This window comes from Ipomoea nil, unplaced genomic scaffold (genome assembly GCF_001879475.1).
Source record: "Ipomoea nil cultivar Tokyo-kokei standard unplaced genomic scaffold, Asagao_1.1 scaffold3065, whole genome shotgun sequence".
NCBI lineage: Eukaryota > Viridiplantae > Streptophyta > Magnoliopsida > Solanales > Convolvulaceae > Ipomoea > Ipomoea nil.
In genome coordinates, this window is record NW_017619493.1 from 390,079 (window position 1) to 415,903 (window position 25,825).

The 25,825-nt window shown below is 34.8% G+C and overlaps 1 protein-coding gene and 1 long non-coding RNA gene across 2 annotated transcripts; one reads left to right on the top strand and one right to left on the bottom strand.

Moving 5' to 3' along the window:
• Positions 1-18,938: 18,938 nt before the first annotated feature.
• On the top strand, positions 18,939-19,314 carry LOC109164485. Its single transcript, XR_002051411.1, has 3 exons — positions 18,939-18,979; positions 19,070-19,139; positions 19,225-19,314. It is a non-coding gene; the product is annotated as an uncharacterized LOC109164485 (long non-coding RNA).
• Positions 19,315-24,452: 5,138 nt separating this feature from the next.
• On the bottom strand, positions 24,453-25,292 carry LOC109164440. Its single transcript, XM_019312978.1, has one exon. The coding sequence runs from the start codon at positions 25,290-25,292 to the stop codon at positions 24,453-24,455; it is 840 nt and encodes a 279-aa protein (XP_019168523.1).
• Between the last annotated feature and the right edge of the window lie 533 nt (positions 25,293-25,825).

Here is a 25,825-nt window from a genome sequence, read left to right on the forward strand (position 1 = left end):
GCACCATATTAAAAGGCTTTTCTATTCCACTAAAAGCCAAATAAACTAAAATATAAATAATCTGAACTAAAAGGATGCATCACCTTTGAATAAATCTACAAATTTCTACAAATTTAATAATAGCGAATAATGTTAGGTCTTTAACTGGAACAAAAAAAATGTCAGTACTAATTGTTTCTTAAAATGAATGGTTCATATTATTTTGATTTTAGTATTTTTTAATGAAAATGAATGGTTCATATTATTTTGATTTTAGTATTTTTTAATGATTTTCCTTATTTACCCTCTATTATATTATTTTCTTCCCTTAAATAACCCTAAATTCCGTTAGTTTAAACTTTAGTAACGGAATATTCCGTTAACTATTTATTATTCTTAACATACTCTTAATTTATATAAGGTCTTAGGTTCGAACCCCATCCCAAGTATAGTTGGCATAATTGTTAAACATATATTATGAAATATGAATATTATATTTGTATAAAATACTTGATAAATAAATAAATATGTTATTTATTTATTTATCAAGTATTTTATACAAATATAATAAATATTAATATTTTGTTCAATACTTTCACATGATTACCTACGACACACATCTCACAACACATGAAACATGTAGGGAAAAAAACTACCACTACTAAATATCAATAGGTGTTTGTACGTTAAAGAGTTCATATTACAACTAAAATCTCAGTCATATACACAGCAAGGCAAATCTAAACTTCCTACACCCTAATCTCATTTCATGATGAATCCCTCTATGCTTCTACCAGTAATCTAATTGCACATGACACACTACCAATAAAAAATAAAAATAAATAAATAAATAAATAAATAAATAAAGAGGACATGTACTGAACTCTATGTTCATAATTACTGAACTTCATATTCATAATTATTGAACTCTATATTCACAATTACAGAACTCTATGTTCATAATTACTGAACTATATGTTCATAATTATAAAGGTATATATTCATAATTTTTTAACTTCATATTCAAAATTATTGAATCTCTATATTCATAATTACAGAACTATATGTTCATAATTATGTTCACAACTCTATGTTCATAATTATAGAACTATATGTTTATAATTTTTGAACTATATATTCATAATTATGGACAATTTTAGATCCGTGTCCACCTTGCAAGGTGGACACGGTTCCACAACATAATTTGCCCACTTTATTGCTTTTATTACTTAAATTAAAAAATAAATTAGTAACTACAACAAAAAAAATACATACGCATTTAATTAATTTAGAATTAGATGTCTCACAACACATGAAACATGTAGGGGAAAACTACTACTACCAAATATCAACATGTGTTTGTAAGATAAATAGTTCATAGCACAACTAAGATCTCAGTCATATACACAACAAAACAAATCTAAAACTTCATACTCCATAATCTCATTGCATGATGAATCCTTCTATGATACCACCAATAACCCAATTGCACATGACACACTACCAATAACAAAAAAATAAAAAAATAAATAAATAAAGACATGTACCGAAGATGAAAACAATAACAATGCTACCCAAAAGAGAATTAGAAAAATTTAAACCAAAAAGAGTATTTATTTAGACTATCGATTTTAGACTTAGTACTTAGATTAGCGTTATTACAAAGTTGCAAACATTTATTTTTGTGACAGTTATATATAATCAACCTCTCATATATTATCTTGCATTTATATACTTTCAATTACCGATTTAAATAAACAAATTCAACATTTATTTACTTATGTATGAACATCTTCTATATAATATTTCATTAATATACTTTGAAATACTTATTTAAAAATAAGTATTGGGCATTATCCTATTTGCGCAAAGCGCGTAAAAAAACTAGTAAATAATAATAAGAGTGATTCTCAAAATATCCTCCGACTATGACATTTTCTCAAATTAATTTCTTGACTTTTAATTGCATTCGAAGTGGTCCTTTGACTATTGAATTTTAAGCCAAAATAGTTCTCCGTTAGATTTGGTGTTAAGTGTGTGTTAAAATGAATAATAAAAAGGACCTTTTATATTGTTTGTTGTTTAGAGCTTTGACCTGCCGATTAGTTCCTCAAATTAGTGAAAAGATTTTTTCCAAATTAAAGAATATAAACCTAGCTAATTGCGATTTTTTCCTTCTTCTCCAAATTGCAATTTTCCCTTGGGGAAAATCTTTTCACTAATTTGGGGAAGTAATCTGTAGGTCAAAACTTTAAACAACAAACAATATAAAATGTCATTTTTACCCTTCATTTTAACACATACTTAACACCACATCTAACGGAGGACCATTTTGACTTAAAATACAATAGTCGGATAACTACTTTCGGTGCAATTAAAAGTCAAGGAACCAATTTGAGAAAAGGTCATAGTCAGAGAACCATTTTGAGAATTAACTCATAATAATAATAATGGAATAATTTATTGTTCACACCTTACCCACAATATAAAATATTGTTATGTCACGTGACCTTATTTCTAATTTATTGTTCAGGCCTCATTTCATGTTTTATAGGACCGGGGTATGACCACAGTTTTTTTTTTTAGTTAGCATTATACCTAAAATTTAAATTACATAAGAAAAAAAATACTAATATCAAATAACTTGAAATAAGATTTACAAATTTTCTTAAAATTTTATACACATAACAATAATCATTAAAAAAATCATAGGTATTTTTCTAAATATAAAATGATCAATAACTACATCAGTGCAATCATAAATAAATAATTATAGTTTATACAAACAAACAAACAAACAATTTAAAACAAAAAAAAAATATCTTACAAATAATAACATTGTAATCATATAAAACAAAACTTACAAAAAAGACGGAGCTAAAAATATTTGTGACGGGGGACGGGAAATTAAAATATTTCAAAACGCAAAAATAATTATTGATAACCAAATATGAAACGTAATTAATTGGATAAAATGATTTGAATAGAAAACACATTATAAATGACACATGATGGGGTGTGAACCCCGTGGGCTCGGGGCCCAAGAAGAAAAGAGATAAAGCCCAGACAAAGAAGGGAAGCCCAAGAAGAAAATGGAGCAAGCCCAAAAGAGATACGAGCCAAACCGAGGAATCGGTTGGCCCAGGAGTCGGCTCGACCCGGAGGTCGGCACGAGTAGAAGGTCGGACTAACTAGCCGTTATTCCTAATTATCTACCCTTAAAAGTCCTATTTATCTACCTCATCCATAACCCCCCAAATAAAGGCTACCTATTAAGTCTCCCACTTATTACCCCACTAATAACCAAGTTAATACCTATTAACTACCCTACTAAATGGTCCAACGGACACTTTTGGGGATGGGCTAGCTATAAAAGGAGGAGAAGACAAGAAGAAAGGGGGATCATCCACTCATTCACCTACACACATGGGAGGACTCTCCCAAATATTATCCTCCCACTCACCATCCTTTCTCTCATAGAATACTACACCACTCTCCCAAGAGAAGGCAATTTCATATACACAACAAGAAGGTTATCAAGAAGACTCCATTCTACCAAAAGAAGCATACTCCATCTCTATATACAAAATAGTCATACAACATGTACAAAGACACCTACAAAATACATAGTGGAATTAGGCTTGGCACCGCCCAAAAAGGCCCGTGGTTTTCACCTTTCGGTTTCCACGTAAAAATCATCGAGTCATATTTCTTCTATTTTAGTAGCCTTATTATGAAAGGTGTATCCTCCAGCCAAAGGTTGTGTTGGACCTCCTTGGGCCCGAAAACCCAAAAACCATCAACACATATTCTATATCGATATGATATTTAAAAATACTTTTTTCTTGTAGTTATATCAATTTCATGTTTTTCTAGGATAATTTAAATACGATAGTACATAATAAAAACTTCTAAATTACATTGAATAAGTGATTCATAAAAAATATATAAAAAAATATTTTCTAATTTGTTTTTTGCATAAGTGAGTAGCAAAATATATTTCATGTAAATTAATTAAGGAATAAGGGTCAAATATGTCATCGAACTGGACATGATAATATATACAATTAGGCCACTGAACTTAAAAAATTAACAATAGAATCGCTAAAGTAACTCATTTCATACAATTAGTCTAATTTGCAGGTTTTTCTAATTTCTAATAGGTCACTCAAATTTAAAATATTTTTAAAAAATAATTATTTAAAATATATATTAAAAAAAAAACATCGTCTCCCAAATGGAGACGAAGAGAGGCCATGGCATCCCTTGCTCAGATGGAGAAGAGAGTTGTCATGGCAGAATCAATGCTCGAAGCAACCATGCCAAGTCAAAGCTTTAGCTTCCCTAGGGTGCGTGCTGTGTGAGTTTTGAATGTAATATATTTTGCACTTCTATCTCCTTGTCTCTTTGTCTCTGACTCTTCGGTACCTTCAGCGCACACGATTCTTCTTTTTTTTTTTTTTTTTAAAAAAAATTATTTTAAATAATTATTTTTTAAAAATATTTTAAATTTAGGTGATTTTTTTTTTTTTTTTTGAAAACAGGTGACTTCTTAGAAATTGAGAAAACCTGCAAATTGAACGAATTATATGAAATGAGTTAGTTTAGTGATTCAATTATATCTTTTTAAGTTCAGTGACCTAATTGCATTATTTTGTGCAATTCGATAACATATTTGACCCTTATTCCATTAATTAATCAAGTTAAATAATCTTTAATTTACAATTCATAACTCATTATTAAACTCACAAAAAAATAGATACAAAAAATATAAGTATTAAATTACTCTTCTAGAGTGTAGGAAAATTTTTAATAAAAGTGTTACTATAAATATAATCAATTATTAAATTACTGAGTCTAGGAGAAAATGTTTTAAAATTGATATCAAGAGAACTTAAACCCACGACCTTTGAAATAACAACCACATAACATACTAACTAAGTCACTTTGTCTTTATTTGACAATTGAATATACTCTGTATTATTTACTCTTATATATATATATATATATATATATATATATATATATATATATATATTGTTGGTCCCGAAAGGGTGGCGAGTAGTCTAGAGGGAGGGAGGGAGGGAGGGAGGGGGGGGGGGGGGGTGAATAGACTTCTCTAACTTTTTAAATTCTTTCGCAAAACACACAAGACAAATAACACTTTGGTAATTTCAACTCTAAGTAACAAGCATCAACAAGATAAACAACTTAGAGTGTGCAGCGGAATAGGTAGCGGTAAAGTGTTATGCTTAATAGTGTGGTGCTCAAAGAGATATTCTAAACATGCAACACGTTAGAAACACTTGATATGGTTTCAAGATGATGTATGTAAAGTTTGGCTTCCATGCAAACGTGGGAACTATCAAACCCAGACAGATAAAGATATGCGATAAATCGTAACCGGGTTAGTTCACAGTTAGAATGAGCATGCACAAAATATATGAGCAGTAAGTAAGAGAGAGAGAGAGATTTATAGTGGTTCAGAGGTGGTGTAATCCTCCTAGTCCACTCTTCTCCTTTCACTTCAAGGAGGAAATTCACTATTCTTCGATCACCCAGATACAATAGTGAATAAGTGTTCACCGACACTTCTCCGAGTGCTTCGCACAAAGCTACACTCCTCCAAGGTTTTTCGCAAGCTCCTCTTGTTACTCCGCCTTCCCGAGTACTTCGCACCAAGCTGTACTCCTACACCAGGAGAACTACGCACAAAGCTATGCTCTCACAGGGTTTTCACAAGCTCCTCTTGTTACTCTGCCCTTTACACCGAGTGCTACGCACAAAGCTACACTCAACCAGGGTTTTTCACTCTCTCTAGTTACTCCGCCCTCTTTCTACACTCAGTAGAGAAATCTACAAAGAGATAAAATTTTTCTCTCACTTAGACTTGAATTCTTTTGTATATAGCTCAATATATCACTTGATGATTGATTGGATATTCTACGTATTTTTCTTGTAGAATTCGTATACTGCTCTTGTTCAAGTGCTTATTCAAGTGTGTTTGTCTTCAAGTCTGCTTGGGCAATTTATAGCCAATGAAAGCTATTTGCCCGTTGATCAACTTTCGATCTCGATCGTCCATTTTGAATTGTAGTTGATCAAAAGATATTGTCAACTTGATCTGAAATATTAGGTAGATGTCATTTCTCCTTTTGTCAGATGATTTGAATAATTTGCCCGTTGCTGTGTCTTGAATTTTGTAGCCTCCAAAATTTGAATAAGTTCGGCGCGGCAATCTTGATATTTCTTGTCCTTCATAAATGCTCTGACATGTCAAGTTGATCAAATAATTTATCTGCTAATTCTTGCTTGAGTATAAAACAATTTCTCCGCGAATCAGCCTTCTTCGAGCGTTTCCGGTTCCACCGTAAAAACTTGATGTTCAGATGAAAATATATCAGATATTTTCTCCTTCATGATCCTTGTAAAATAATATACTGGAACCTCTGCAAAAACTTCATAGTTGTTCATGGTGAGATGCTCTGTTTCGAATTTAAGCTTGGTCCACCATACTTGGTGTGTTTCTCCATCTGGTGCATGGCTCTTGTGAGACTTGTGCATTCACTTTGGTTAGTCTCCCTCTTAGTTAGTCTCCATGTTAGCTAGTCTCCCATACGGTGTTAACTAGCTTAGTTAGTCTCCCATACGGTGTTATTAGCTAGCTTAGTTAGTCTCCCATACGGTGTTAGCTAGCTTAGTTAGTCTCCATGCTAGCTAGTCTCCCATACGGTGTTAGCTATACGGTGTTAGTTAGTCTCCCGGTGTTAGCTAGCTTAGTTAGTCTCCATGCTAGCTAGTCTCTCATACGACATTAGCTAGTCTCCCATACGGTGGAGCTAGTCTCCCAAGCAATGTAAAAATGCATCACTTGAGACTTGAACTTAAGATCATTTGGCATAACTCACATGTGTTTCTTCCAACTCCTCTAGCATGGTTCTTGATGACTTATCCGCATCATAATTGTGTTAAGCTATAATCCCGCTTAACTTCTTCAAATAAATTATGATCTTCCAGACTTGTACATGGGTTGCATGATATGGGTGCACCATACTCTGTAGACTCAAACTGACTCAAATAAACTAAAAATGGAGACTACTTGATTTTTCAAAAATACATTCGACTCATCAAAATTTACAAAATATTCCTGGGGACTACTTGATTTTTCAAAAATACATTCGGCTCATCAAAATTTACAAAATATTCCTAATATATATATATATATATATATATATATATATATATATATATATATATATATATATATATATATATATACACACACACACGTACGTACGTACATATATACATACGTATACAAAGCGATGGGGAGTGGCCGCCCCCTCCCAGCGTGGGCCCAACCTGCCTCATTCCAATCAATCTTGCACTTGCTAGTTGAGGTGAAATAAAAAAGAAAAATTATTTTTGAAGTACACAGTGTAGCAAGCTTGCTAATGGCAGACTTTACTGCCATATATATATATATATATATATATATATATATATATATATATATATATATATTTATTTGGTTCATGTTTGTTTTTCATTTTGTTATGTAACTAACATATTTCACAGACCTAATTTATTTTAATTTTTAACTATTATTTTATTTATTGTATTGAAATTGAATTAATTCCAGCAAAAGTTCTCTGACTATATTGATTTTTTAAAATTAGTCCCCGACTTTTAATTTGGACACTTTTGGTCTTTTGATTTTTAATTTCTTTTCAATTGAGGTTCTTTCGTCAGAATACGATTAACATGACTTTAAATGAAGGGGTAAATACGTCCTTTCACATCCCTATGTATTGTTCTTCGTATTTCTCCCTTGTATATGCGATATATGTGAAGATAATCTCAATCGAAGTCCTAGAATGTTCCTCGTCGTTTCCCATTTGCTAACTGCTCGTGTGTGCGTTCCTCCATTATTGAGATGTTTACAAAGTATAGCAGCGAAATACAAAGGGAGGAATACGAAGAATAATACATAGGCAGGCGAAAGGACGAGTTTATTCCTTTATTTAAAGTCCAATTAACCTTATTCTGATAAAAAGATCTCAATTGAAAAGAAATTGAAAGTCATGAGACCTAAAGTGTCCAAATTAAAAGTCGGGGACTAATTTTGAAAAATCAATATAACCAGAGGACCATTGCTGGAATTAAGTTTATTGAAATTTGTTACATAATACAATTTTTATAATTTTTAAATATTACAATAAATTATTATTTTTAATGATTTGAGTGTCTTTAAATTTATATTTTGTTAATTTTAGTTATTTCAATGTCTTCAAATTTATAATTGGGTTAATTTTATTAATTTCAATTATTTCGAAATTGTAAGGTTTAATTGAGTTTTAGTTTTACAATTCAAATCGTAATTTAAATTAATAACAAAAATTATTTTAGATACAAAAAATTTTGTAGTATAATTTGCATTCGGTTATATACATAATACGAATAATTTTTTAAATTGCTTTTTAAAATTACATTTTTTAATTTTCAATTTTGCTATTTTTAATATTTAAAAGTAATTTATATATAAAAAAATATATGTTTTTGGATTTTCATTTGTGCTATTTTTAATATTTAAAAGTACTTTATATATGACTCAAGTGTCATTCCACACCATGAACAAATAGCGATTCTTCTTGCCGCACACTAACCTTTTATAAGTGCGGATTCGATGCACAAATCATAAAAAAAATTTAGCCTAGAACTTTTTGGAGGTTTCCCTGTTACCCTAAAGACAGGGCGCAGGTATTTATCTGATGTCACGTTATTGATTTTAATTAAAAATAGAAAAAATGACACTTTTTCCCCTAAGTTATGTATTTATAGCACTTTTTCCCTTTGAATTATTCATGTAAGCACATTAGCCTCTTCAATTATTTTAAAAGTGGCGGTTTTCCATCCTGATATATTAAATTGACATTTCTGTCCTTAAAATAAACATTTTATTTATTTGTCTTCTCCAAAAAATTATTGTGTATACGTAGGGATGACCACGGTTCGATTCGAATTGAACCGGACACTATAACAATCGAATTAAAAGTTTCTGGTTATGATTCAAATTTCCAACACAATATTTGGATTTCATTTTATTAAAATTATGAATTGAAAAAACTGGATCCTGAATCGTGAACCGACGGTTCTGGATCCGGTTCACAATTTTGAACCGTCTTTATTTTAAAATTTTATTTTATTTTTATTTTAAAATAGTTTAATTCAACAATACATGTATTTTATTTTTTCTTTTCAGTTCAAAAAATGAACCGCCCGTTCCGGTTCAATAATTTTTAAATATCGAGTTTCAATTCTAAATTGTAATTATAATATTTCGGTTTGGTTGCTATAGTGTCTGTTTGGTTTGAACCAAATTGTGGTCATAATTTGTTGGAGAAGAAAAATAAATAAAATATTTATTTTAAGGGTAAATATGTCCATTTAATATTTTAGAGGAAAAAACAACTTGAATAATTAAGAGGAGAAAAATGCTATAAGTATATAACTCAGGGGGAAAAGTGTAATTTTTCCTTAAAAATAAAACATATGAGAGATGGAGTCGATTTGTTTTTAATTAAAAAAAAAAAAAATTGGGACTGGATCTGCCTTTGCTCAGGCTCGAGCCGCACCTGCTTCACCGAAGAGATCTCCATCTCCCTGTCGCGTCTCCACCGCTGGCAGTGCCGACACCGCGTTCTTCTCCAGCGTCCTCTCCGGCTCAGACTCCATCTACCGCCGCTCCTTCTGAGTCACCACTCTCTACTCCACCGGCTCCTCCCACTGGTTTGGCTTTCTTCGCTGCCGCTTTGGGGTCCTCCTAATTCCCCCCAAACCCTAAATCCCAAATTTTCATCTGACAACACACCGGGAGAAAGTGATTCGGATACAAACTCCGACGAAGCTCCAGAATACTATCAGCCAATCTGCTCCGCTGACGGAGATAACGAGGACGAAGAAATCTCCGATCTACATTTAAATCTCGGTGACGGAGATCGAGATCCGTCCGGTAGCAATGGAAGAAGCTAGGTTTTCCTAATGCCACCGGAGAACGCGATGAGAGACTATGCGACTTGCTGATTAATGAGCCTGTCTTCGTAGCGGTAACTGGTAAGTGATGCACTGCAACCAAACTGGTTTGTGAGCCATCTTAGGAGCTATTCAACTGTGAAGAAGGATAGGTTTTGCTGCAATATGGCTCAGGTCCAGCCCATCTTCAACTATGACAATGGTCATCAGGGTGCAAGATTGAAACTTTCTACTATTACTTTCGCGAAACTGTTAGAAATGCTCTGCCCATCTTCTGTTCGATGAATTGCATTTTCTTAAATTTTAATCCCATTCTGTCAAACTTATATAAAAACTTAACGCATATTGATTAAAGATTATCAGAAAAAAAAAATAATAAAAAAATCTGACAACAAACCTAATTCCCCCAAATTCGTCTGGAGATTTCCTGGAATTTCCAGAATCCGGCAACACTCTGATTGCCGGAAAGCTGCCTACCGCCGTAGATCCACCTGACTCAGCCGTACCGGAATGTTCAAGTTTAAATTCGTGTATGAATGTATGATTTTTGGGCAATTTGGATGAGAGCTAATAGAGTTGTGTATAGAATAGAATAATATAATGTACAGATTACAGGTATATATAAATAGGAAGTCTCAAAGAGACTGGGATATGAAATCATAATCAAACTCAAATATATAGTCTTAATACCCCCTCTCAAGCACAAGGTACACATGTGACTTGTAGCTTGTCTCTAAGAAACGAGAATCGAGGACCGGATACAGCCTTTGTAAAGATATTTGCCAACTTATCATTGGTTGAAATAAATTTAACATGTATATCACTATTCGCAACCCTGTCTATAACAAAATGGTAGTCAATTTTTATATGCTTGGTTCTAGCATGAAAAATAGGGTTTGCACACATATATGTAGCTTTAAGATTATCACACAAAAACTTGGGAGTGAGCACATCGGTTATGCCGATTTCTCGTAGAACCGAGAGAGTCCAGATTACCTCGGCACAGACATTTGCTAAAGCTTTATACTCGACTTTAGATGATCTAGAAACAGTCCGTTGCTTCTTGCATACCCACGATATAAGATTAGAACCAATAAAAATTGCATACCCATTGGTTGATTTACAATCTTCAGGACAGCCAACCCAATTAGAATTTGAGAAAGCATGTAATTCTCTGGATACTGATCGCCGAATTTCTCAAACCAGAAATGATAGTTCCCTTTACATACCTTAGAACACGCTTCAATTGCTCCCAATGCGAGACTGTAGGCGCGTGCATGTGCTGACACAACTGATTTAATGTAAATGACAAGTTTGGGCGGGTAACTGTAAGATATTGTAAAGCACTTGCCAGACTTCTATAGTGTGTGGCATCATCATATAAATCATCACTGGAGATAGTGGGTTTAGAAGAAGACAAAGGAGTGGCTAGAGGTTTACAGTCTGTCATGCCAGCACGTTTTAAGATATATATCATGTATCTTTGTTGAGAGAACAAAATTCCATCCTTACACTTGATTGTTTTAATCCCTAAGAAGAAACCAGGTTCACCAAGATCCCTAATCTTGAATGTAGATGATAGAGCAGTTAGAAGTGAGCTAATAAGACCTTGATCATTACCCATTACAAGAATGTCATCAACATAAACAAGAACATAGATGAAACCTGAACCCTGTGACTAGTAAACCAAAAATACATCTGTTTTTGAAACTTTAAAACCTGCTGCCATCAAGAAGGTATGTAAGCGATTAAACCAAGCTCTAGGGACTTCACTGCTACAGAAATACATTACAACGTATAAAACCAACATTAAATTTATTTTTATAATTTTTTTATTTTAATATATATATATATATATATATATATATATATATATATATATATATATATATATATATGTATGTATATCAAACAACCGACGTTATATGTATTTTAAATAATAAAAAAAAAAGAAATTAAAATCAGATATGACGTCGGCTAACAAAAGCGTCGACGTCGTATAGGATTTTAATTTCTTTTTTTTTTATTTAAATAAGTTACGACGTCGGTTATAGGTAAAACTGACGTCGTAACATCAATAAAAAAATAGATATATGACGTCGGCTAAGTGTATAGCCGACATCGTAGTTTTTAAATAACGAAATAAAACCCTATGAAGACCAAAATTGTCTAATAGCTTTCTTCTTCACCATACACACCAGTCGTCGCCTCCTCCACACCCGCCGTCGCCCCTCGACTTCGACGTCGCCACCGCCGTCGTCCCTTTGTCGTTGAACGCCAACCGTCGCCAACCGTTGTTGCCCGTCGTCGTCGAATGCCACAGCCCGCCGCACATCTCCCCCAAGCGTCGTCGGACGTCGCCTCTCCGCCACAGCCCGCCGCACGTCGACGGCTCACCGCTGCTGCTCGCCGGACGTCGACGCTCGTCGCTACTGCTCGGTCGCTGGACGTCGTCGACGGTATAAGGTAAGTTTTATTTATTTTGTTTAAATTGTTTTTTTATATATATTTTGAATTATATTTTATATATTTTGAATTTTATAAATTATTATTGAGTATATTTCGAAATTTTAAGAATAGTTGTGTATATATTTTTAATTTTATGAGTTATTGGGTAAATTATGTATTGTTGTGTGTATATTTGAAATTTTATGAAATATGGTTTATATATTTTCAACTTTTAGCAATTGTGTGTATATATTTCGAAATTTTAGGAGTTATTGAGTAAATTATGAATTGTTGTGTGTATATTTGAAATTTTATGAAATATTGAATTTTTAGAAATGTTATCTATAAATGTTGAATTTATGAATTATTGTGTATGTTATGAATTATTGTGTTTATATATTTCGAATTTTTTTTAGAATTATAATATATATTTCTAATTTTATGAATAGTTGTGTATCTATTTTGATATTTTGAATTGTATAATTATTGTGTGGATATTTGAAATTTTAGGAATTGTTTTGTATATAGTAGTTGTTGTAATAGTTATTATTATAGAAATTTGTTAAAATAGTTTTAACAAATGTTTAATTAGGGTTATTATTATTTTAGATTGGCTTGTGATGGATAAAAGTTGGATGATAGTTAATCGACTTAGTACGGAATACGAAGATGGAATTAGAAAATTCTTAGACTTTGCAAAGAATAACCTTCCGAATAGTAATAAGAGGTGGCTGTGTCCTTGTAAGAAATGTTGTAATCAGAAAATGTTATGTGAAAATGACATATATGATGATCTAATCGTTAATGACATTAATCCATATTATACACAATGGATTTGGCACGGTGAAAGCGATGTGGCTACGACATCTAACATGTATGTTGACAATGAAGATGATGATTCTGAAGATCGGTTGGATGAAATGTTTCGCGATGTTGGAGAAGAGTTTACCAATCGGTCAAATGAGTTGGATGAATTATTGAACGATTTAAAACAACCTTTATGGCTGGGGTGTAGTAAATATACCTGATTATCTACAATATTAAAATTATTCAATTTGAAAGTTGGGAATAGGTGGAGCGACAAGAGCTTTACTGCGTTACTTAAAATAGTAAAGGATATGCTTCCAGATGGTAATGAACTTCCCTAGAGTATGTATGATGCCAAAAAGATTTTGTGTCCAATGGGTATGTGATATAAAAGGATACATGCTTGCCCTAATGATTGCATATTGTTTAGGAATGATTACAAAGACTTGCATGCATGTCCAATATGTGGGCATCTCGTTATAAAACAAGAGAGAATATTGCTGGTAAAGTACGTTTGAAAACTCCACCAGCTAAAGTTTTGTGGTATCTCCCAATTCTTCCAAGATTTAAGCGCATGTTCGCAAATCCAAACGATGCGAAGAATTTAACATGGCATGTAGATCAAAGAATTTCTGATGGCAAGCTTCGACACCGGGCTGATTCTTCTCAATGGATAACATTTGATAATGCATTTCATGAATTTGACTATGAGTCGAGAAATCTATACTACTTTGTACTAATGGTATTAACCCCCACAAGAACCTAAGTAGCAAGCATAGCTTGTGGCCAGTTATGTTGGTAATTTATAATCTACTTCCTTGGTTGTGCATGAAACGCAAATATATATTATTATGCTTGATGATTTTCGGGCCAAAATAACTAGGTAATGATATAGATGTTCTTTTGGCGCATTTGATTGATGACTTGAAGCAATTATGGTATGAAGGTGTCTTAGTGTTTGACGCATACCGGAAGGAGAATTTTAAGTTGCATGCAATGCTTTTTTGCACAATCAATGACCTTCCAGCTTATGGAAACCTGTCTGGATATAGTGTCAAAGGTCATAAGGCATGCCCCATATATGAAAATAATACCTGTTATCATCAACTTGTTCATGGTAGAAATACTGTCTACATGGGGCATCAGAGATTTCTTAATAAATTTTACCCTAATCGAAAATTAAAACAGGCATTCAATGGGGTATCCACAACCATTGACTGAGAATCAAGTTTATCAACGAGTTGAATGCATCAATGTTACTTTTGGTAAGACTCAAAAGTTTATCTCAAAGAGTTAAGAGATCAAAATATAATGTTGAGATACCTACAAATGAGAAAAATCTGTGGAAAAAGAAATCTATATTCTTTGATCTTCCATATTGGAAGACACTAGATGTGAGACATAGTATTAATGTGATGCTGTGGAGAAAAATGTATGTGATAGTCTTGTTGGAACTCTTTTAGACATAAAAGGTAAGACTAAAGATGGACTCAATGCTAGATTGGATTTGGTTGAAATGTGTATACGACGTACATTAGCTCCACGTTGCGGGGATAAGAAACATATTTGCATCCGGCTGCTCATACTTTATCAAGGAATGAGAAAATAAGTTTTTTGTGAGTGTTTAGGTGGAGTAAATGTACCACAATGGTATTCATCAAATATCAGTAGACTCGTTAATATGCAAGATTTAAAGTTGGTGGGATTGAAGTTTCATGATCGTCATCTCTTAATGCAACAACTATAGAGAGTGGCGGTTAGAGGCATTTTGCCTAAAATGTTGAGATATACCATCATAAAACTTTGTTTCTTTTTCAATGCAATATGTGGGAAAGTTATTGATCTAGACAAATTAGATGAATTGCAAAATGACATTATTGTTACACCGTGTCAGCTAGAGATGCACTTTCCACCTTCATTTTTTGATATCATGGTTCATTTGCTTGTGCATTTGGTGAGAGAGATCAGACATTGTGGTCCAGCTTATTTGAGGTGGATGTACCCATTTGAACGGTACATGAAAGTATTAAAATGTTATGTTAGGAACCGATATAGGTCGGAAGCATCTATTGTTGAAAGCTATGTTGCTGAGAAGGTTACTGAGCTTTGTACTGAATATTTGGCAGGGGTAGAGGCTATTGGTCTTTCTAAGTATCGACATGAAGGAAGAATTGCTGAGAATGGTGCTCGAGGAATCAAAGTGAATTCTATGCCTCGTGAAGATGTTGAGCAGGCACACTTGTACATCTTGCATAATACAAGTGAAGTTGAACCGTATTTAGATGAACACAAGGCCTTGATTAGAGAGCAAAATCTCAGAAGGACAGACATGTGGATTATGGGCGAACATAATCGTACTTTTATTGGTTGGTTCAAAAATAAAGTTCTTGAAGAGAATAATGTTTCTGAAACGGTTTCATGGTTAGCTCATGGTCCTGGTTTGGATGTCATATGTCATAATGGATATGACATTAATGAGTTTTCTTTTTATACAAAAGCTTAAGATGAAAAGAGCACTATGCAAAACAGTGGAGTTACTTTGGTTGCAAATTCAATGCATTTCAGTAGTTCGAAAGATACAAATCCTGTGTTTGCAGAGTTGTCATATTATGGTATAATGATTGAAGAAATATGGGAAGTTGATTATGTTTTGTTTAGGGTGCCGGTGTTATGATGTAGATGGGTAGATAATACACATGGTGTAAAAGTTGATGAGTTAGGATTTACACTTGTAGATTTTAATCGGGAAGAGCACAAAAATGAGCAATTCATAATGGCATCCCAAGCAAAACAAGTCTTTTATATTAGTAATCCTTGTGACAAAAAATGGTCAATTGTTCTTCATGGAAAGAGACAAATTACTAGAGATGAGAATGAAGATGTTAGTTTTGAAATTGAGGAAATACTTCCATTTTCTTCAAGTTTATTGCCCGCTATTGTAGATGATGAGATAGATGAAGTGCATGCATCACGAGATGATCATCATGAAGGGATATGGGAGAATTGATTATTATATGTAATGCTTTAATGAAGTATTTATTCTGTTTTTAGTTTTCTTATTCTAATACTTCTATATATTCTAATTATTTTTCTTTCTAAACAGGTGTATGGATTCAGCAAATGATGATGGTACTACACAAGGTACTCATACTACTCAAAGTAGTAATACTATTTCTAAGACGAGGGGTGCCACTCGTATGCAAAAAATCTTTCTTCAGCGTTCTACTTTGGGGAAACAACAAATTGAGCTTGATGGATTGGAACCTGTCTTCGGGCCAGCTGGCAGTGCATTTAAAAGTTATGTTGCATTAGTGGGACGAATCAATACTCCTATCACAATAGATGAATGGCCGAATGTCCCAGAAAAGACTAAGGCTACTATTTGGAAAGATATCCTGGTAACTTTTATTTTTTAAGATTTAGATTTATACAAAAAGTTAATATAATTACATTTCTTACTAATAAATAATCTTGTTTTGTAGAGTACTTATGATATTCCCGACACAATTGATATGAGGAAATATTGGATAAACTATGTGGGTGATCGGTGGAAAGATTTTAAAACAAAATTGGTTAGCAAGTATATATACGGTTCTTTTGCAGGTCAGAACCCTTGTAAAAAATTCGACTTCCTTGAACAAGAGACATGGAATGAGTTTTTTCAGCAGCATACAGGTCCAGCATATGAGGTATCATTATTATTCTATCAATATTTTGAACAAGGGACATGGAATGAGTTTGATTAATATTTTGTATTTATGTAGGCAAAAAGAAAAAAATATCAAGACATACAAGCTAAGAATATTCATCCACATCTTTTAGCTCGAGGAGGTTATAAAAGGTTGGAGAAGATGATGATGGATGAGAAGTTGAAAGAAAAACAAGCATGTGTTGATAATGCAGATCCGTCGTATACAATGACTCCTCCAAGTCCTCTACGTAGAGCTGAAAAGTGGAAGAAAGCAAGAATGGATAAGTCAGGAAATTTTCGCACTGAATCAACTAAATTAGTGGCGGAAAAAATTGTAAGTAAATAAGTTGTCATTTACTACATTAATAGTAATTATTATTTACTAATTTTTATATATGTTAGGATGCTCTTGAGTTGCAATTTTCTCAAGGAGAGTTTGTCGAGGATGGAAGACAAGATTCATTGACTGTTGCATTAGGTACTGATGAGCATTGTGGACGTGTTAGAGCCATGGGAAGAGGACATGGCATCAAAAGTGTATTTGGCCATGCAAAACGTTACCAAAAGCCTTCTGAAGATGTTCAACGATTGATTGATGCACGTGTTGATGCTGCTGTTACACAAGCGTTAGAAAAACAAAATCAGCAATATGTTTCTCAGCAGGAAGAATTGAGTCAGCGATTAACTCTGCAATTTGAGGCACGAATGACTGAGATGATGCTGCAATTTGGTTCTCTACGGACTCCTGTGCAGACTCATGTTCACCCATCTATACAATCAAAGCAGGGGAATGACGTATGTGTGGATACTGGGCCACAATCTCGAAGTGACAAAGCTAGTTCCTCGGACCCTTTTGCTAATTTACCGGCTGTAAGTAGTCGTTTATAGTTAATCTTATTATTATTTATCAATAACAATTTATATGATTCTTAATTAAAAATTAATGCAGTTAGGTGCACGATGTCAATTGTTCTTAGAAGATCCAATTAGACGTCTAGTGGCATATGGGACAACTTACAGTGGTGAACAGGTTCATGGGGTTATACTGGATGTAAATCAAGTGAAGGTGAGCATAGATGAAGTTCGTGATCCAAGTGCACATGTACCAATCCCCACTAGTGAGGTTCAACTTGTAGGTGATGCAATTCAACACTTTATTATTTGGCCAAAGAAGCTGGTGGAGTTATGTACTGAAGCTGATGCGGTATGTACATTATAAATATTTCTATTTTAAAATAGTAAGTAATCTACTTTTTAAAATAATAATTCTTACTTGTCTTATAATTCATAGTTTAAAGAAAAGACCAAATTGACTTTTCAATCGGGTGCGCAATCAATACATCAAGAATTCATTATAGTTGATCCAGATTCTTTGACTGTTGTATGCAAAAAGGCCTTTACAATAGCTAGCCGTCTTGAACACAATCTTATGATCCATGTGGCTCGTGGTATTATGGGCAACATTGAGTATGACTTGCACCTTGAAAGTGTGGAGATAATGCGTTTCTTAAATATGGAGAACATCGATGTTTCTCTATTTCAGTTCTTTATAAGGTAATAAGTTCTTTAGTATTATTTGTTTATTATAGTTTTATATTTATAATATCATCATAATTTTTAGTAATATATATATAATTGGTTGTGTTTGTGAATAGGGGTATTTACATTAGTTTTGAGTTGGCATCAAAAGACACGTATGGCTTCCTAGACCCATATTGGACTCAACAAATAATGAATAATACAGATGAGAAGAAATCGTATATAAATGCCACCATGCAATATGGGAGGAAATTTGTATATTTAGCCCCATATGTCCTCAAGTAAGTATTAATTGCGTTTTAAATAAAAATACTTATATATAATATATTTTTATTATATATTATATTCACTTAAAACTAATATATTACTTATTTGTAGTGAGCATTGGATGCTGATGGCGATTTGTCCTCGACTACATAAAATTTATTGGTTTGATTCACTTGGTCATGGGCCGCGTGAAGATATTAAACGTATAATGGAAACGTATGTAAATTTATATAAGTAATAATTAATAGTTATTATTAAACTAGTGATACCAAGTATTTACATATATTTTATGTCTTATATTAACAGGTGTATGGCTGCAACAAACATGTTGAATGGAAAGAAACAAAATCGTCCACCGAAATGGACTACATGTTCGGTAAGTACTTCATTCACTTTTTAAAACATGCAAACTTATCGTTTTTTATTAATTTTTTTTTAATTTTATTGTAATTCAAATGTAGTGTGCTATACAAAAAGGAACTACCGAATGTGGTTATTATGTGATGAAATTAATGTTGGAAATTGTTTCCAATAACCTAGGCAAAGGAATGGATAAGGCAAGTAATTTAATAATATATCTTTCTTCTTCAAATTTTTAAAAATACTTATTTATTATTTTTATTTCTTTTGAACTTTGTAGATTTTGGAAAGACAAGGAAGATTGCCCTACAACAAACAAGAGATTGATGAAGTTAGAGACAAATGGTCTAACTTTCTTATTGATGAATGGGTTAATAAAATGCTTCTTAGTTGATACTTTACGTTTAAAATTAGTTTATGTTTATTGGCTTGATGTTTAGTAGTTTTGATGAATTGTGTTATTTATATTAGTTTTATGTTTCGTATCTTGAATTAGTTTAATGAATTGTGTTACGTATATTAATTTCAAATTAGTTGATGTTGAATGTTAAATTGCTGCACAGGTTTTGAAAATTGATGTGGATTGAAACTGTAAAACTGTACAGGTTTTGGTAGAAATCATAAAATAATTTTTAATATTAAAAACAAAAATAACTATACGACGTCGGGTTTCAGTGAAACACCGACGTCATAGTAATTAAAAATCGAAATAATTAATATACGATGTCGGATATTTAGTAAATATCCAACGTCGTATTATTTTTTTTTAAAAATATTTAACGTAAGACGTCGGTTATTTGTATAAACCGACGTCTTAAGTGAATTATTTTTTTTTAAATATATATGACGTCGGCCTTATCTAAAAGGCCGACGTCGTATATTAATTATTTTTTTAAAAAAACAATACGACGTCGATTGTTTAACCAACGTCATGTCATTTATGTATTACGTATCGAAGGACGACGTCGTAAGATAATCGACGCTAAATGGGGTCAAAAAATCGACGTTAAAGTCCTTTTATGTAGTAGTGCTTGTTTTAATCCATATAGGAACGTTTCAACAAAGAAACATGATAGGGAAATTGTTTATCAATGTATCCCGGTGGTTGCTTCATATAGACAGTCTCAGATAAAGACCCATTCAAGAAAGCATTATGCACATCAAGCTGTTTGATAACCCAACTAGAGGATATAACCAAAGATAGAAGTAATCTGATAGAAGTCGATTTGACCACTGGGCTGAAGGTGTCAAAAAAATCATGACCGGGTACCTGATTAAATACTTTTGCAACCAATCTTGCTTTGTATCGATCGATTGTTCCATCAACTTTCCTTTTGGTGCGAAAAACCATTTACACCTAATAATATTCATATTAGACTAAGATGGGACAAGATACCAGGTTTCATTCTGAAGAAGCGCATTAAATTCATCATCCATAGCCTTGCGCCATTCATCATGTTTAACAGCCTAGGTATAACAAGTAGGTTCAGTGGGACAAACCTGGACTGATAGAGTCAAGAGAGGACCATCAGCGTGACTACGAGTGGGCATGGAGTGAGTCCGAACCGTGGGGCGCGACGACCGACCTCTCGGTCGGCCACGGCGTCGCTGAGCGACAGCAGGTTTGGTGTCCACCGAGGGCCCCTCCTGGGCCGGTTCTGGCTGGCTAGATTCGCTGCTGGTCGAGACCAGTTCAGGCGAGATCGGTTGAGCCAAGACGGATGATGAAGTTGGAACAAGTACAGACTCAGCCCATGGTTGAGTCGTTTGAACTGGTGGTGCCTGCAAAACTGTCTGAAAAAACATTCTCATCAAACCGAACATGCCTGTATATATATATATATATATATATATATATATATATATATATATATATATATATATATATATATATATATATATATATGTATATATAGGGTTAGGTTCCTGTGAGGTCAGGTCTTCCCGTGCGGTCAGTGCGGCATACACCATTAGGTATGCATAAATGCACCATACAGTGTTCGATAATACACCATTATGTGTGGTGTATTTTTTTTTTGTGTGGTGTATTTTTTGGCATTTCATTCTGGTGTATTTTCGAACAACGTATGGTGCATTTATGTATACCTAATGGTGTATGTCGCACTGACCGCACGGGAAGACCTGACCTCACATGAACCAAAATCTATATATATATATATATATATATATATATATATATATATATATATATATTCCCTAACTTCCGTAATTACCATCCGTCATCCTCCGAGTCACGAAAAATGACATGTTACCATCCTTCCGTTACTTCCTCCGTCTCAGCTGTCAAATGAGAGGGTATTAATGTCATTTGCCTTGAGGAACACAATATCTACTCTGTTTCCTCCATGAACAATCAAAACGGCATCGGCACGGATGATGACGATGAAGCCGCTGCGACGGCGACGGCTTGGAATTAACATAAGAGCGACTCGGCGTCGTCGGAGCTGCATTTCCCGTGCTCCAGAAACGATTTCCAGGAAAAGATTTCCTTCCTGCAATTCTCACAAATCCTAACACTCTTCAACCTATTAGGATTGGCTCTCAATTGATACATCCTCTTAAAACCCGGGCCCCCATCTTTCATCGATCTTCTCCTCCCAATCACTAGCCTAATCATCATCCTCCATGTTGGCACTGTCATCTCCGATCCCATGCGCTCTCATATGCCCTCCCAAAGCTCTCCCGCACATAAACCCCTTCTTACAAACCCTGCAATAATGCTTAAAGCTCGCCGATTGCTGCCCCCTTCTTGAGCAATACAAGCCATATTTACAATTAAGATTCAAGAATTGAAATAAAGACAATGGAGAGAGAGAGAGAGAGAGAGAGAAAGATAGATGACACAATAATTAAGTTGGTTCTTGTAGTTGAAACTGTTGTGTGGATGTGAGGTCAGGATATATGGGAGGACATGCAGAGTTAAGGTTAGTCCTAGTTTTTAGCGAAATGAATTGAACCTCGTAGGAGGAAATTAAAATGCATGCATGGTTAATTGGTTCGTGGTGGAGATCGAGAAATGGGTAATGGGTTAGTTTGGTAGGTAGCTAGGAGTGTGAGATTGATCGAGTACGTGATGAGGGTGACAAGTGGGAGGATCGGAGGTGATGAGTGTAGTAAATGGTTGGTTGGTTAGTTGGTGGTGGCGCCGCCCAATGGACGGCGGAGAAGATCGAACGTTGGATGTCGCAGTGATGAGTCATCGGAGCAACAAAATTAGGGAGACCAAGTGATTGACTAAGCTAGGAGTGTTTGTCTCTGGTTCGTCCACTCACAGTAAAATGACAGAGAGAGTGAGAGTTACGATGTTGATCGAATTGGTTGGTTCAATTCAGTTTCTAACTGCATGCCAAACAACCATTCATGTTCCCTTCAATTCCAAGCTAAGGAAACACCCACGTTTCTCCTCGTCTCTCGCTTGCTCTCTCTTACAACGGCATCCCTTCAATTCCGGCGGGATTGGTCGCCATAACGGGCCGTGTCTAGAAGGTTCGAGACGAGCTGGAGCATCTACTCGACGGCGACGAGGAAGACATGTGCGAGATGTATTTGACCGAGAAGAAGCTTCAGGAAGACGATAGCTACTCTGTTTCCTCCATGAACGAGTAAAACGGCATCGGCACCGATGAAGGCGATGAAGCTGCTGGGACGACGACGATGGAGGAGCAACAACAAGCATCTCCACGTGGGGAACCGGAAATTCAGTCAAGCACAACAATCAAAATTCAAAGCCAAGGCAAATGACATTAATACCCTCGCATTTGACGGCTGAGACGGAAAGAAGTAACAGAAGGATGTTAGCAAGTCACTTTTCACGACTCGAAGGATGACGGATGGTAATTACGGAAGTTAGGGACCATTGATGGTGATGCCACCAAACTCGAGGGACCATAGGTGGTATTTACTATATATATATATATATATATATATATATATATATATATATATATATATATATATATATATATACCTTTTTTGTCTGAAGGTCCATGCACCTATACTCCTTAAATGACTCAGGATAGCCTAAGAAGACACATAGAGAGGACCTGTAACACATCTTATGACGATTGTAGGGACACAAATAAGGATAACACAGACAACCAAAGACACGAAAAAAAGAATATGATTGAAGGGATTTATGCAATAGAAGATGAGGACTTGATTTATTTGTCATAGCGGACGACATTTTATTAATTAAATAAACCGTAGTCTAAAAACCATAATCCCAAAACTTATAAGGAATGGAGGCACGGCTTAAGAGAGCTAGACCAGTTTCAACAATGTGTCTATGCTTTCTTTCGACACGATCATTCTGTTCATGAGTATACGCACATGATTGTCTATGAAGATTGCCTAACTGAGCCAAGGTGGTGTGTAACTTTTTATATTCAGCTCTAGATCAGACTGAATGGATTTAATTTTGCGATTGAATGAACGTTCAACCATAGCCCGAAACTTATCAAAGATAGCATAGAGATCAGACTTTTGTGACATAGGAAAGTACCAAGTGTAACGAGAGTAGTTATCAACAAAGATAATGAAATAACGATATCCATTTGTAGAAAGAATAGGAGCAGGTCCCAAAATGTCTGTGTAAATTAAATCAATGACACATGAATTGAACTAGAGGACTCAACACGTGGTAAGGGAAACCGTGCATATTTCCCAAACTGACATGCATTACATAGACCGGAAGAACAACAGATATTACTGCTAGACCAACTAACAGAACAAGACAAAAGAATTTGACTGAGAACTCGTTGATGAGGATGACCAAAACGATCATGCCACACAGATGCTGAGGCTTTAGCCGAAAGAAACACAGTTGGTGACGAACTCGGAATGGGAAGCTTGTAAAGCCCCCCCGAACTATTACCCCGTAGAAGAATTTCCTTGGCGTTGATATCTTTCACAACGAAAAAAGATGAGTGAAACTCAAAGAACACCTTATTATCTGATGAAAATTTTTGCACATACAACAGAGATGTAGACAAACTAGGAACATGAAGGATATTAGACAATTGAAAAGATCTAGAGGGGGAATTAAAGGTAGCATGACCAATATGACACACGTAATGTGTCATTACCATTGTAGTATTCCGAGAAGGAGAGAGCAGCGATGTCCAGAGTGGCATGATTAGTGACACCTGTATCTGGAAGCCAGGTGTGGGAACCTTGAGGATCCGAAGGAATTTCTTGATAATATGACATTAGCCTAAGGATCCTTGGCACACCAAAGATGGTATGTGGAAGCAGTATGACCTAACACATGACAAAGTTGACACTTGGGTTGCCAGTTGTCGTTGAGTCCTCAACCACGGCGACCGCCGCTACCACCACGCGTCTGGCCGGTTTGGCCGCTGTTTTGACCGCTGTTCTGGCCGGAACCACGGCCACCGTTACCGCGCCCTTTCTGGCCGCCCTTTTGCGCCGTGAAAGCAGTCGGCGAGCCACCTCCGGGACCACCGCGCGTCATAAATTTCTCCACGCCCAAGAGATCCGCAAGCTCTTGGAGAGTAATAGGCTGGCCGCGTACGTTGAGAGACGATACGAGACCCCTGAACTTTGGCCGTAACCCCCAAAGAACGTAAAGGTTTTGCTCTTCGAGTGTCATAGGTCGGCCGACAAGAGTGAGCTCCTCCACCAAAACCCTAGCCTTGCCGATGTAGTCAACCGCAAACATGTCTCCTTGATCAAGTGTTTGCAATTGTCCGAATAGATTGAGACCCCGGGAGCGGGAAGACAACGCAAGTGCACCAACCACAGCAATCCAGACAGCCCGACTGGTGCGGTGGCCGATGGCGAGAGGCATTACCTCATCGGAGAAGGGCGACATCAACATGGACAATGAGGCTTTGTCCTGTCGGACCCACGCACGATGCGCCTGATTGAGCTGCGCGGTTGTCGTATCATCGCCCTTGCCGGTTAGGGTGGCTGGAGGACATGGATTCATTCCATCAACAAATCCAAGAAGATCGTGACCATCAAGAAAATGAACAACTTGGGCTCTCCAAAACAGGTAGTTCTTATAGGTCAACTTAATGATGATGAAGTGGTGAGCGGTGGATAAAGAATTAATCACCGACGTAGCGAAAGAGATAGGAGCATTAGAGACGGTCCGTTCAGAGGAATTAACAGATCTGTCAGCCATTGAAAAGAAAACTCTAGCTTAGCTGATACCAAATGAGAGCTAATAGAGTTGTGTATAGAATAGAATAACACAATGTACATATTACAGGTATATATATAAGAAGGAAGTCTCATAGGGACTGAGATAGGGAATCATAATCAAACTCAAATACATAGAGTCATAATAATTTGGATATTTTAGGAAATTAGGGTTGTTTATTCAAGTGAAATGATGAAATGGTTGCCATATCATCCTTTCAATACCTATTTAAACATGTCAATAACAAAACACCTCCATATTAGCATATTATTACCTATAACTTGAAGGAAACCTGCAAAAAGTTCTAGGCGATTTTTTTTTTTTAATGATTTGTGCAACGAATCAGCACTTAAGAAAGGCCAGGGTGCGGTATGAAAAATCGTTATTGGTTCATTGTGCGGAATGACACTTGAGCCTTTAATATTTATATAAATTAATAATTTTTAAAAGAAAATAATATTTATTGAAAAAGATAATAAGTTTTTAAAATGATGTAAAATTGGGGACCACTTTCA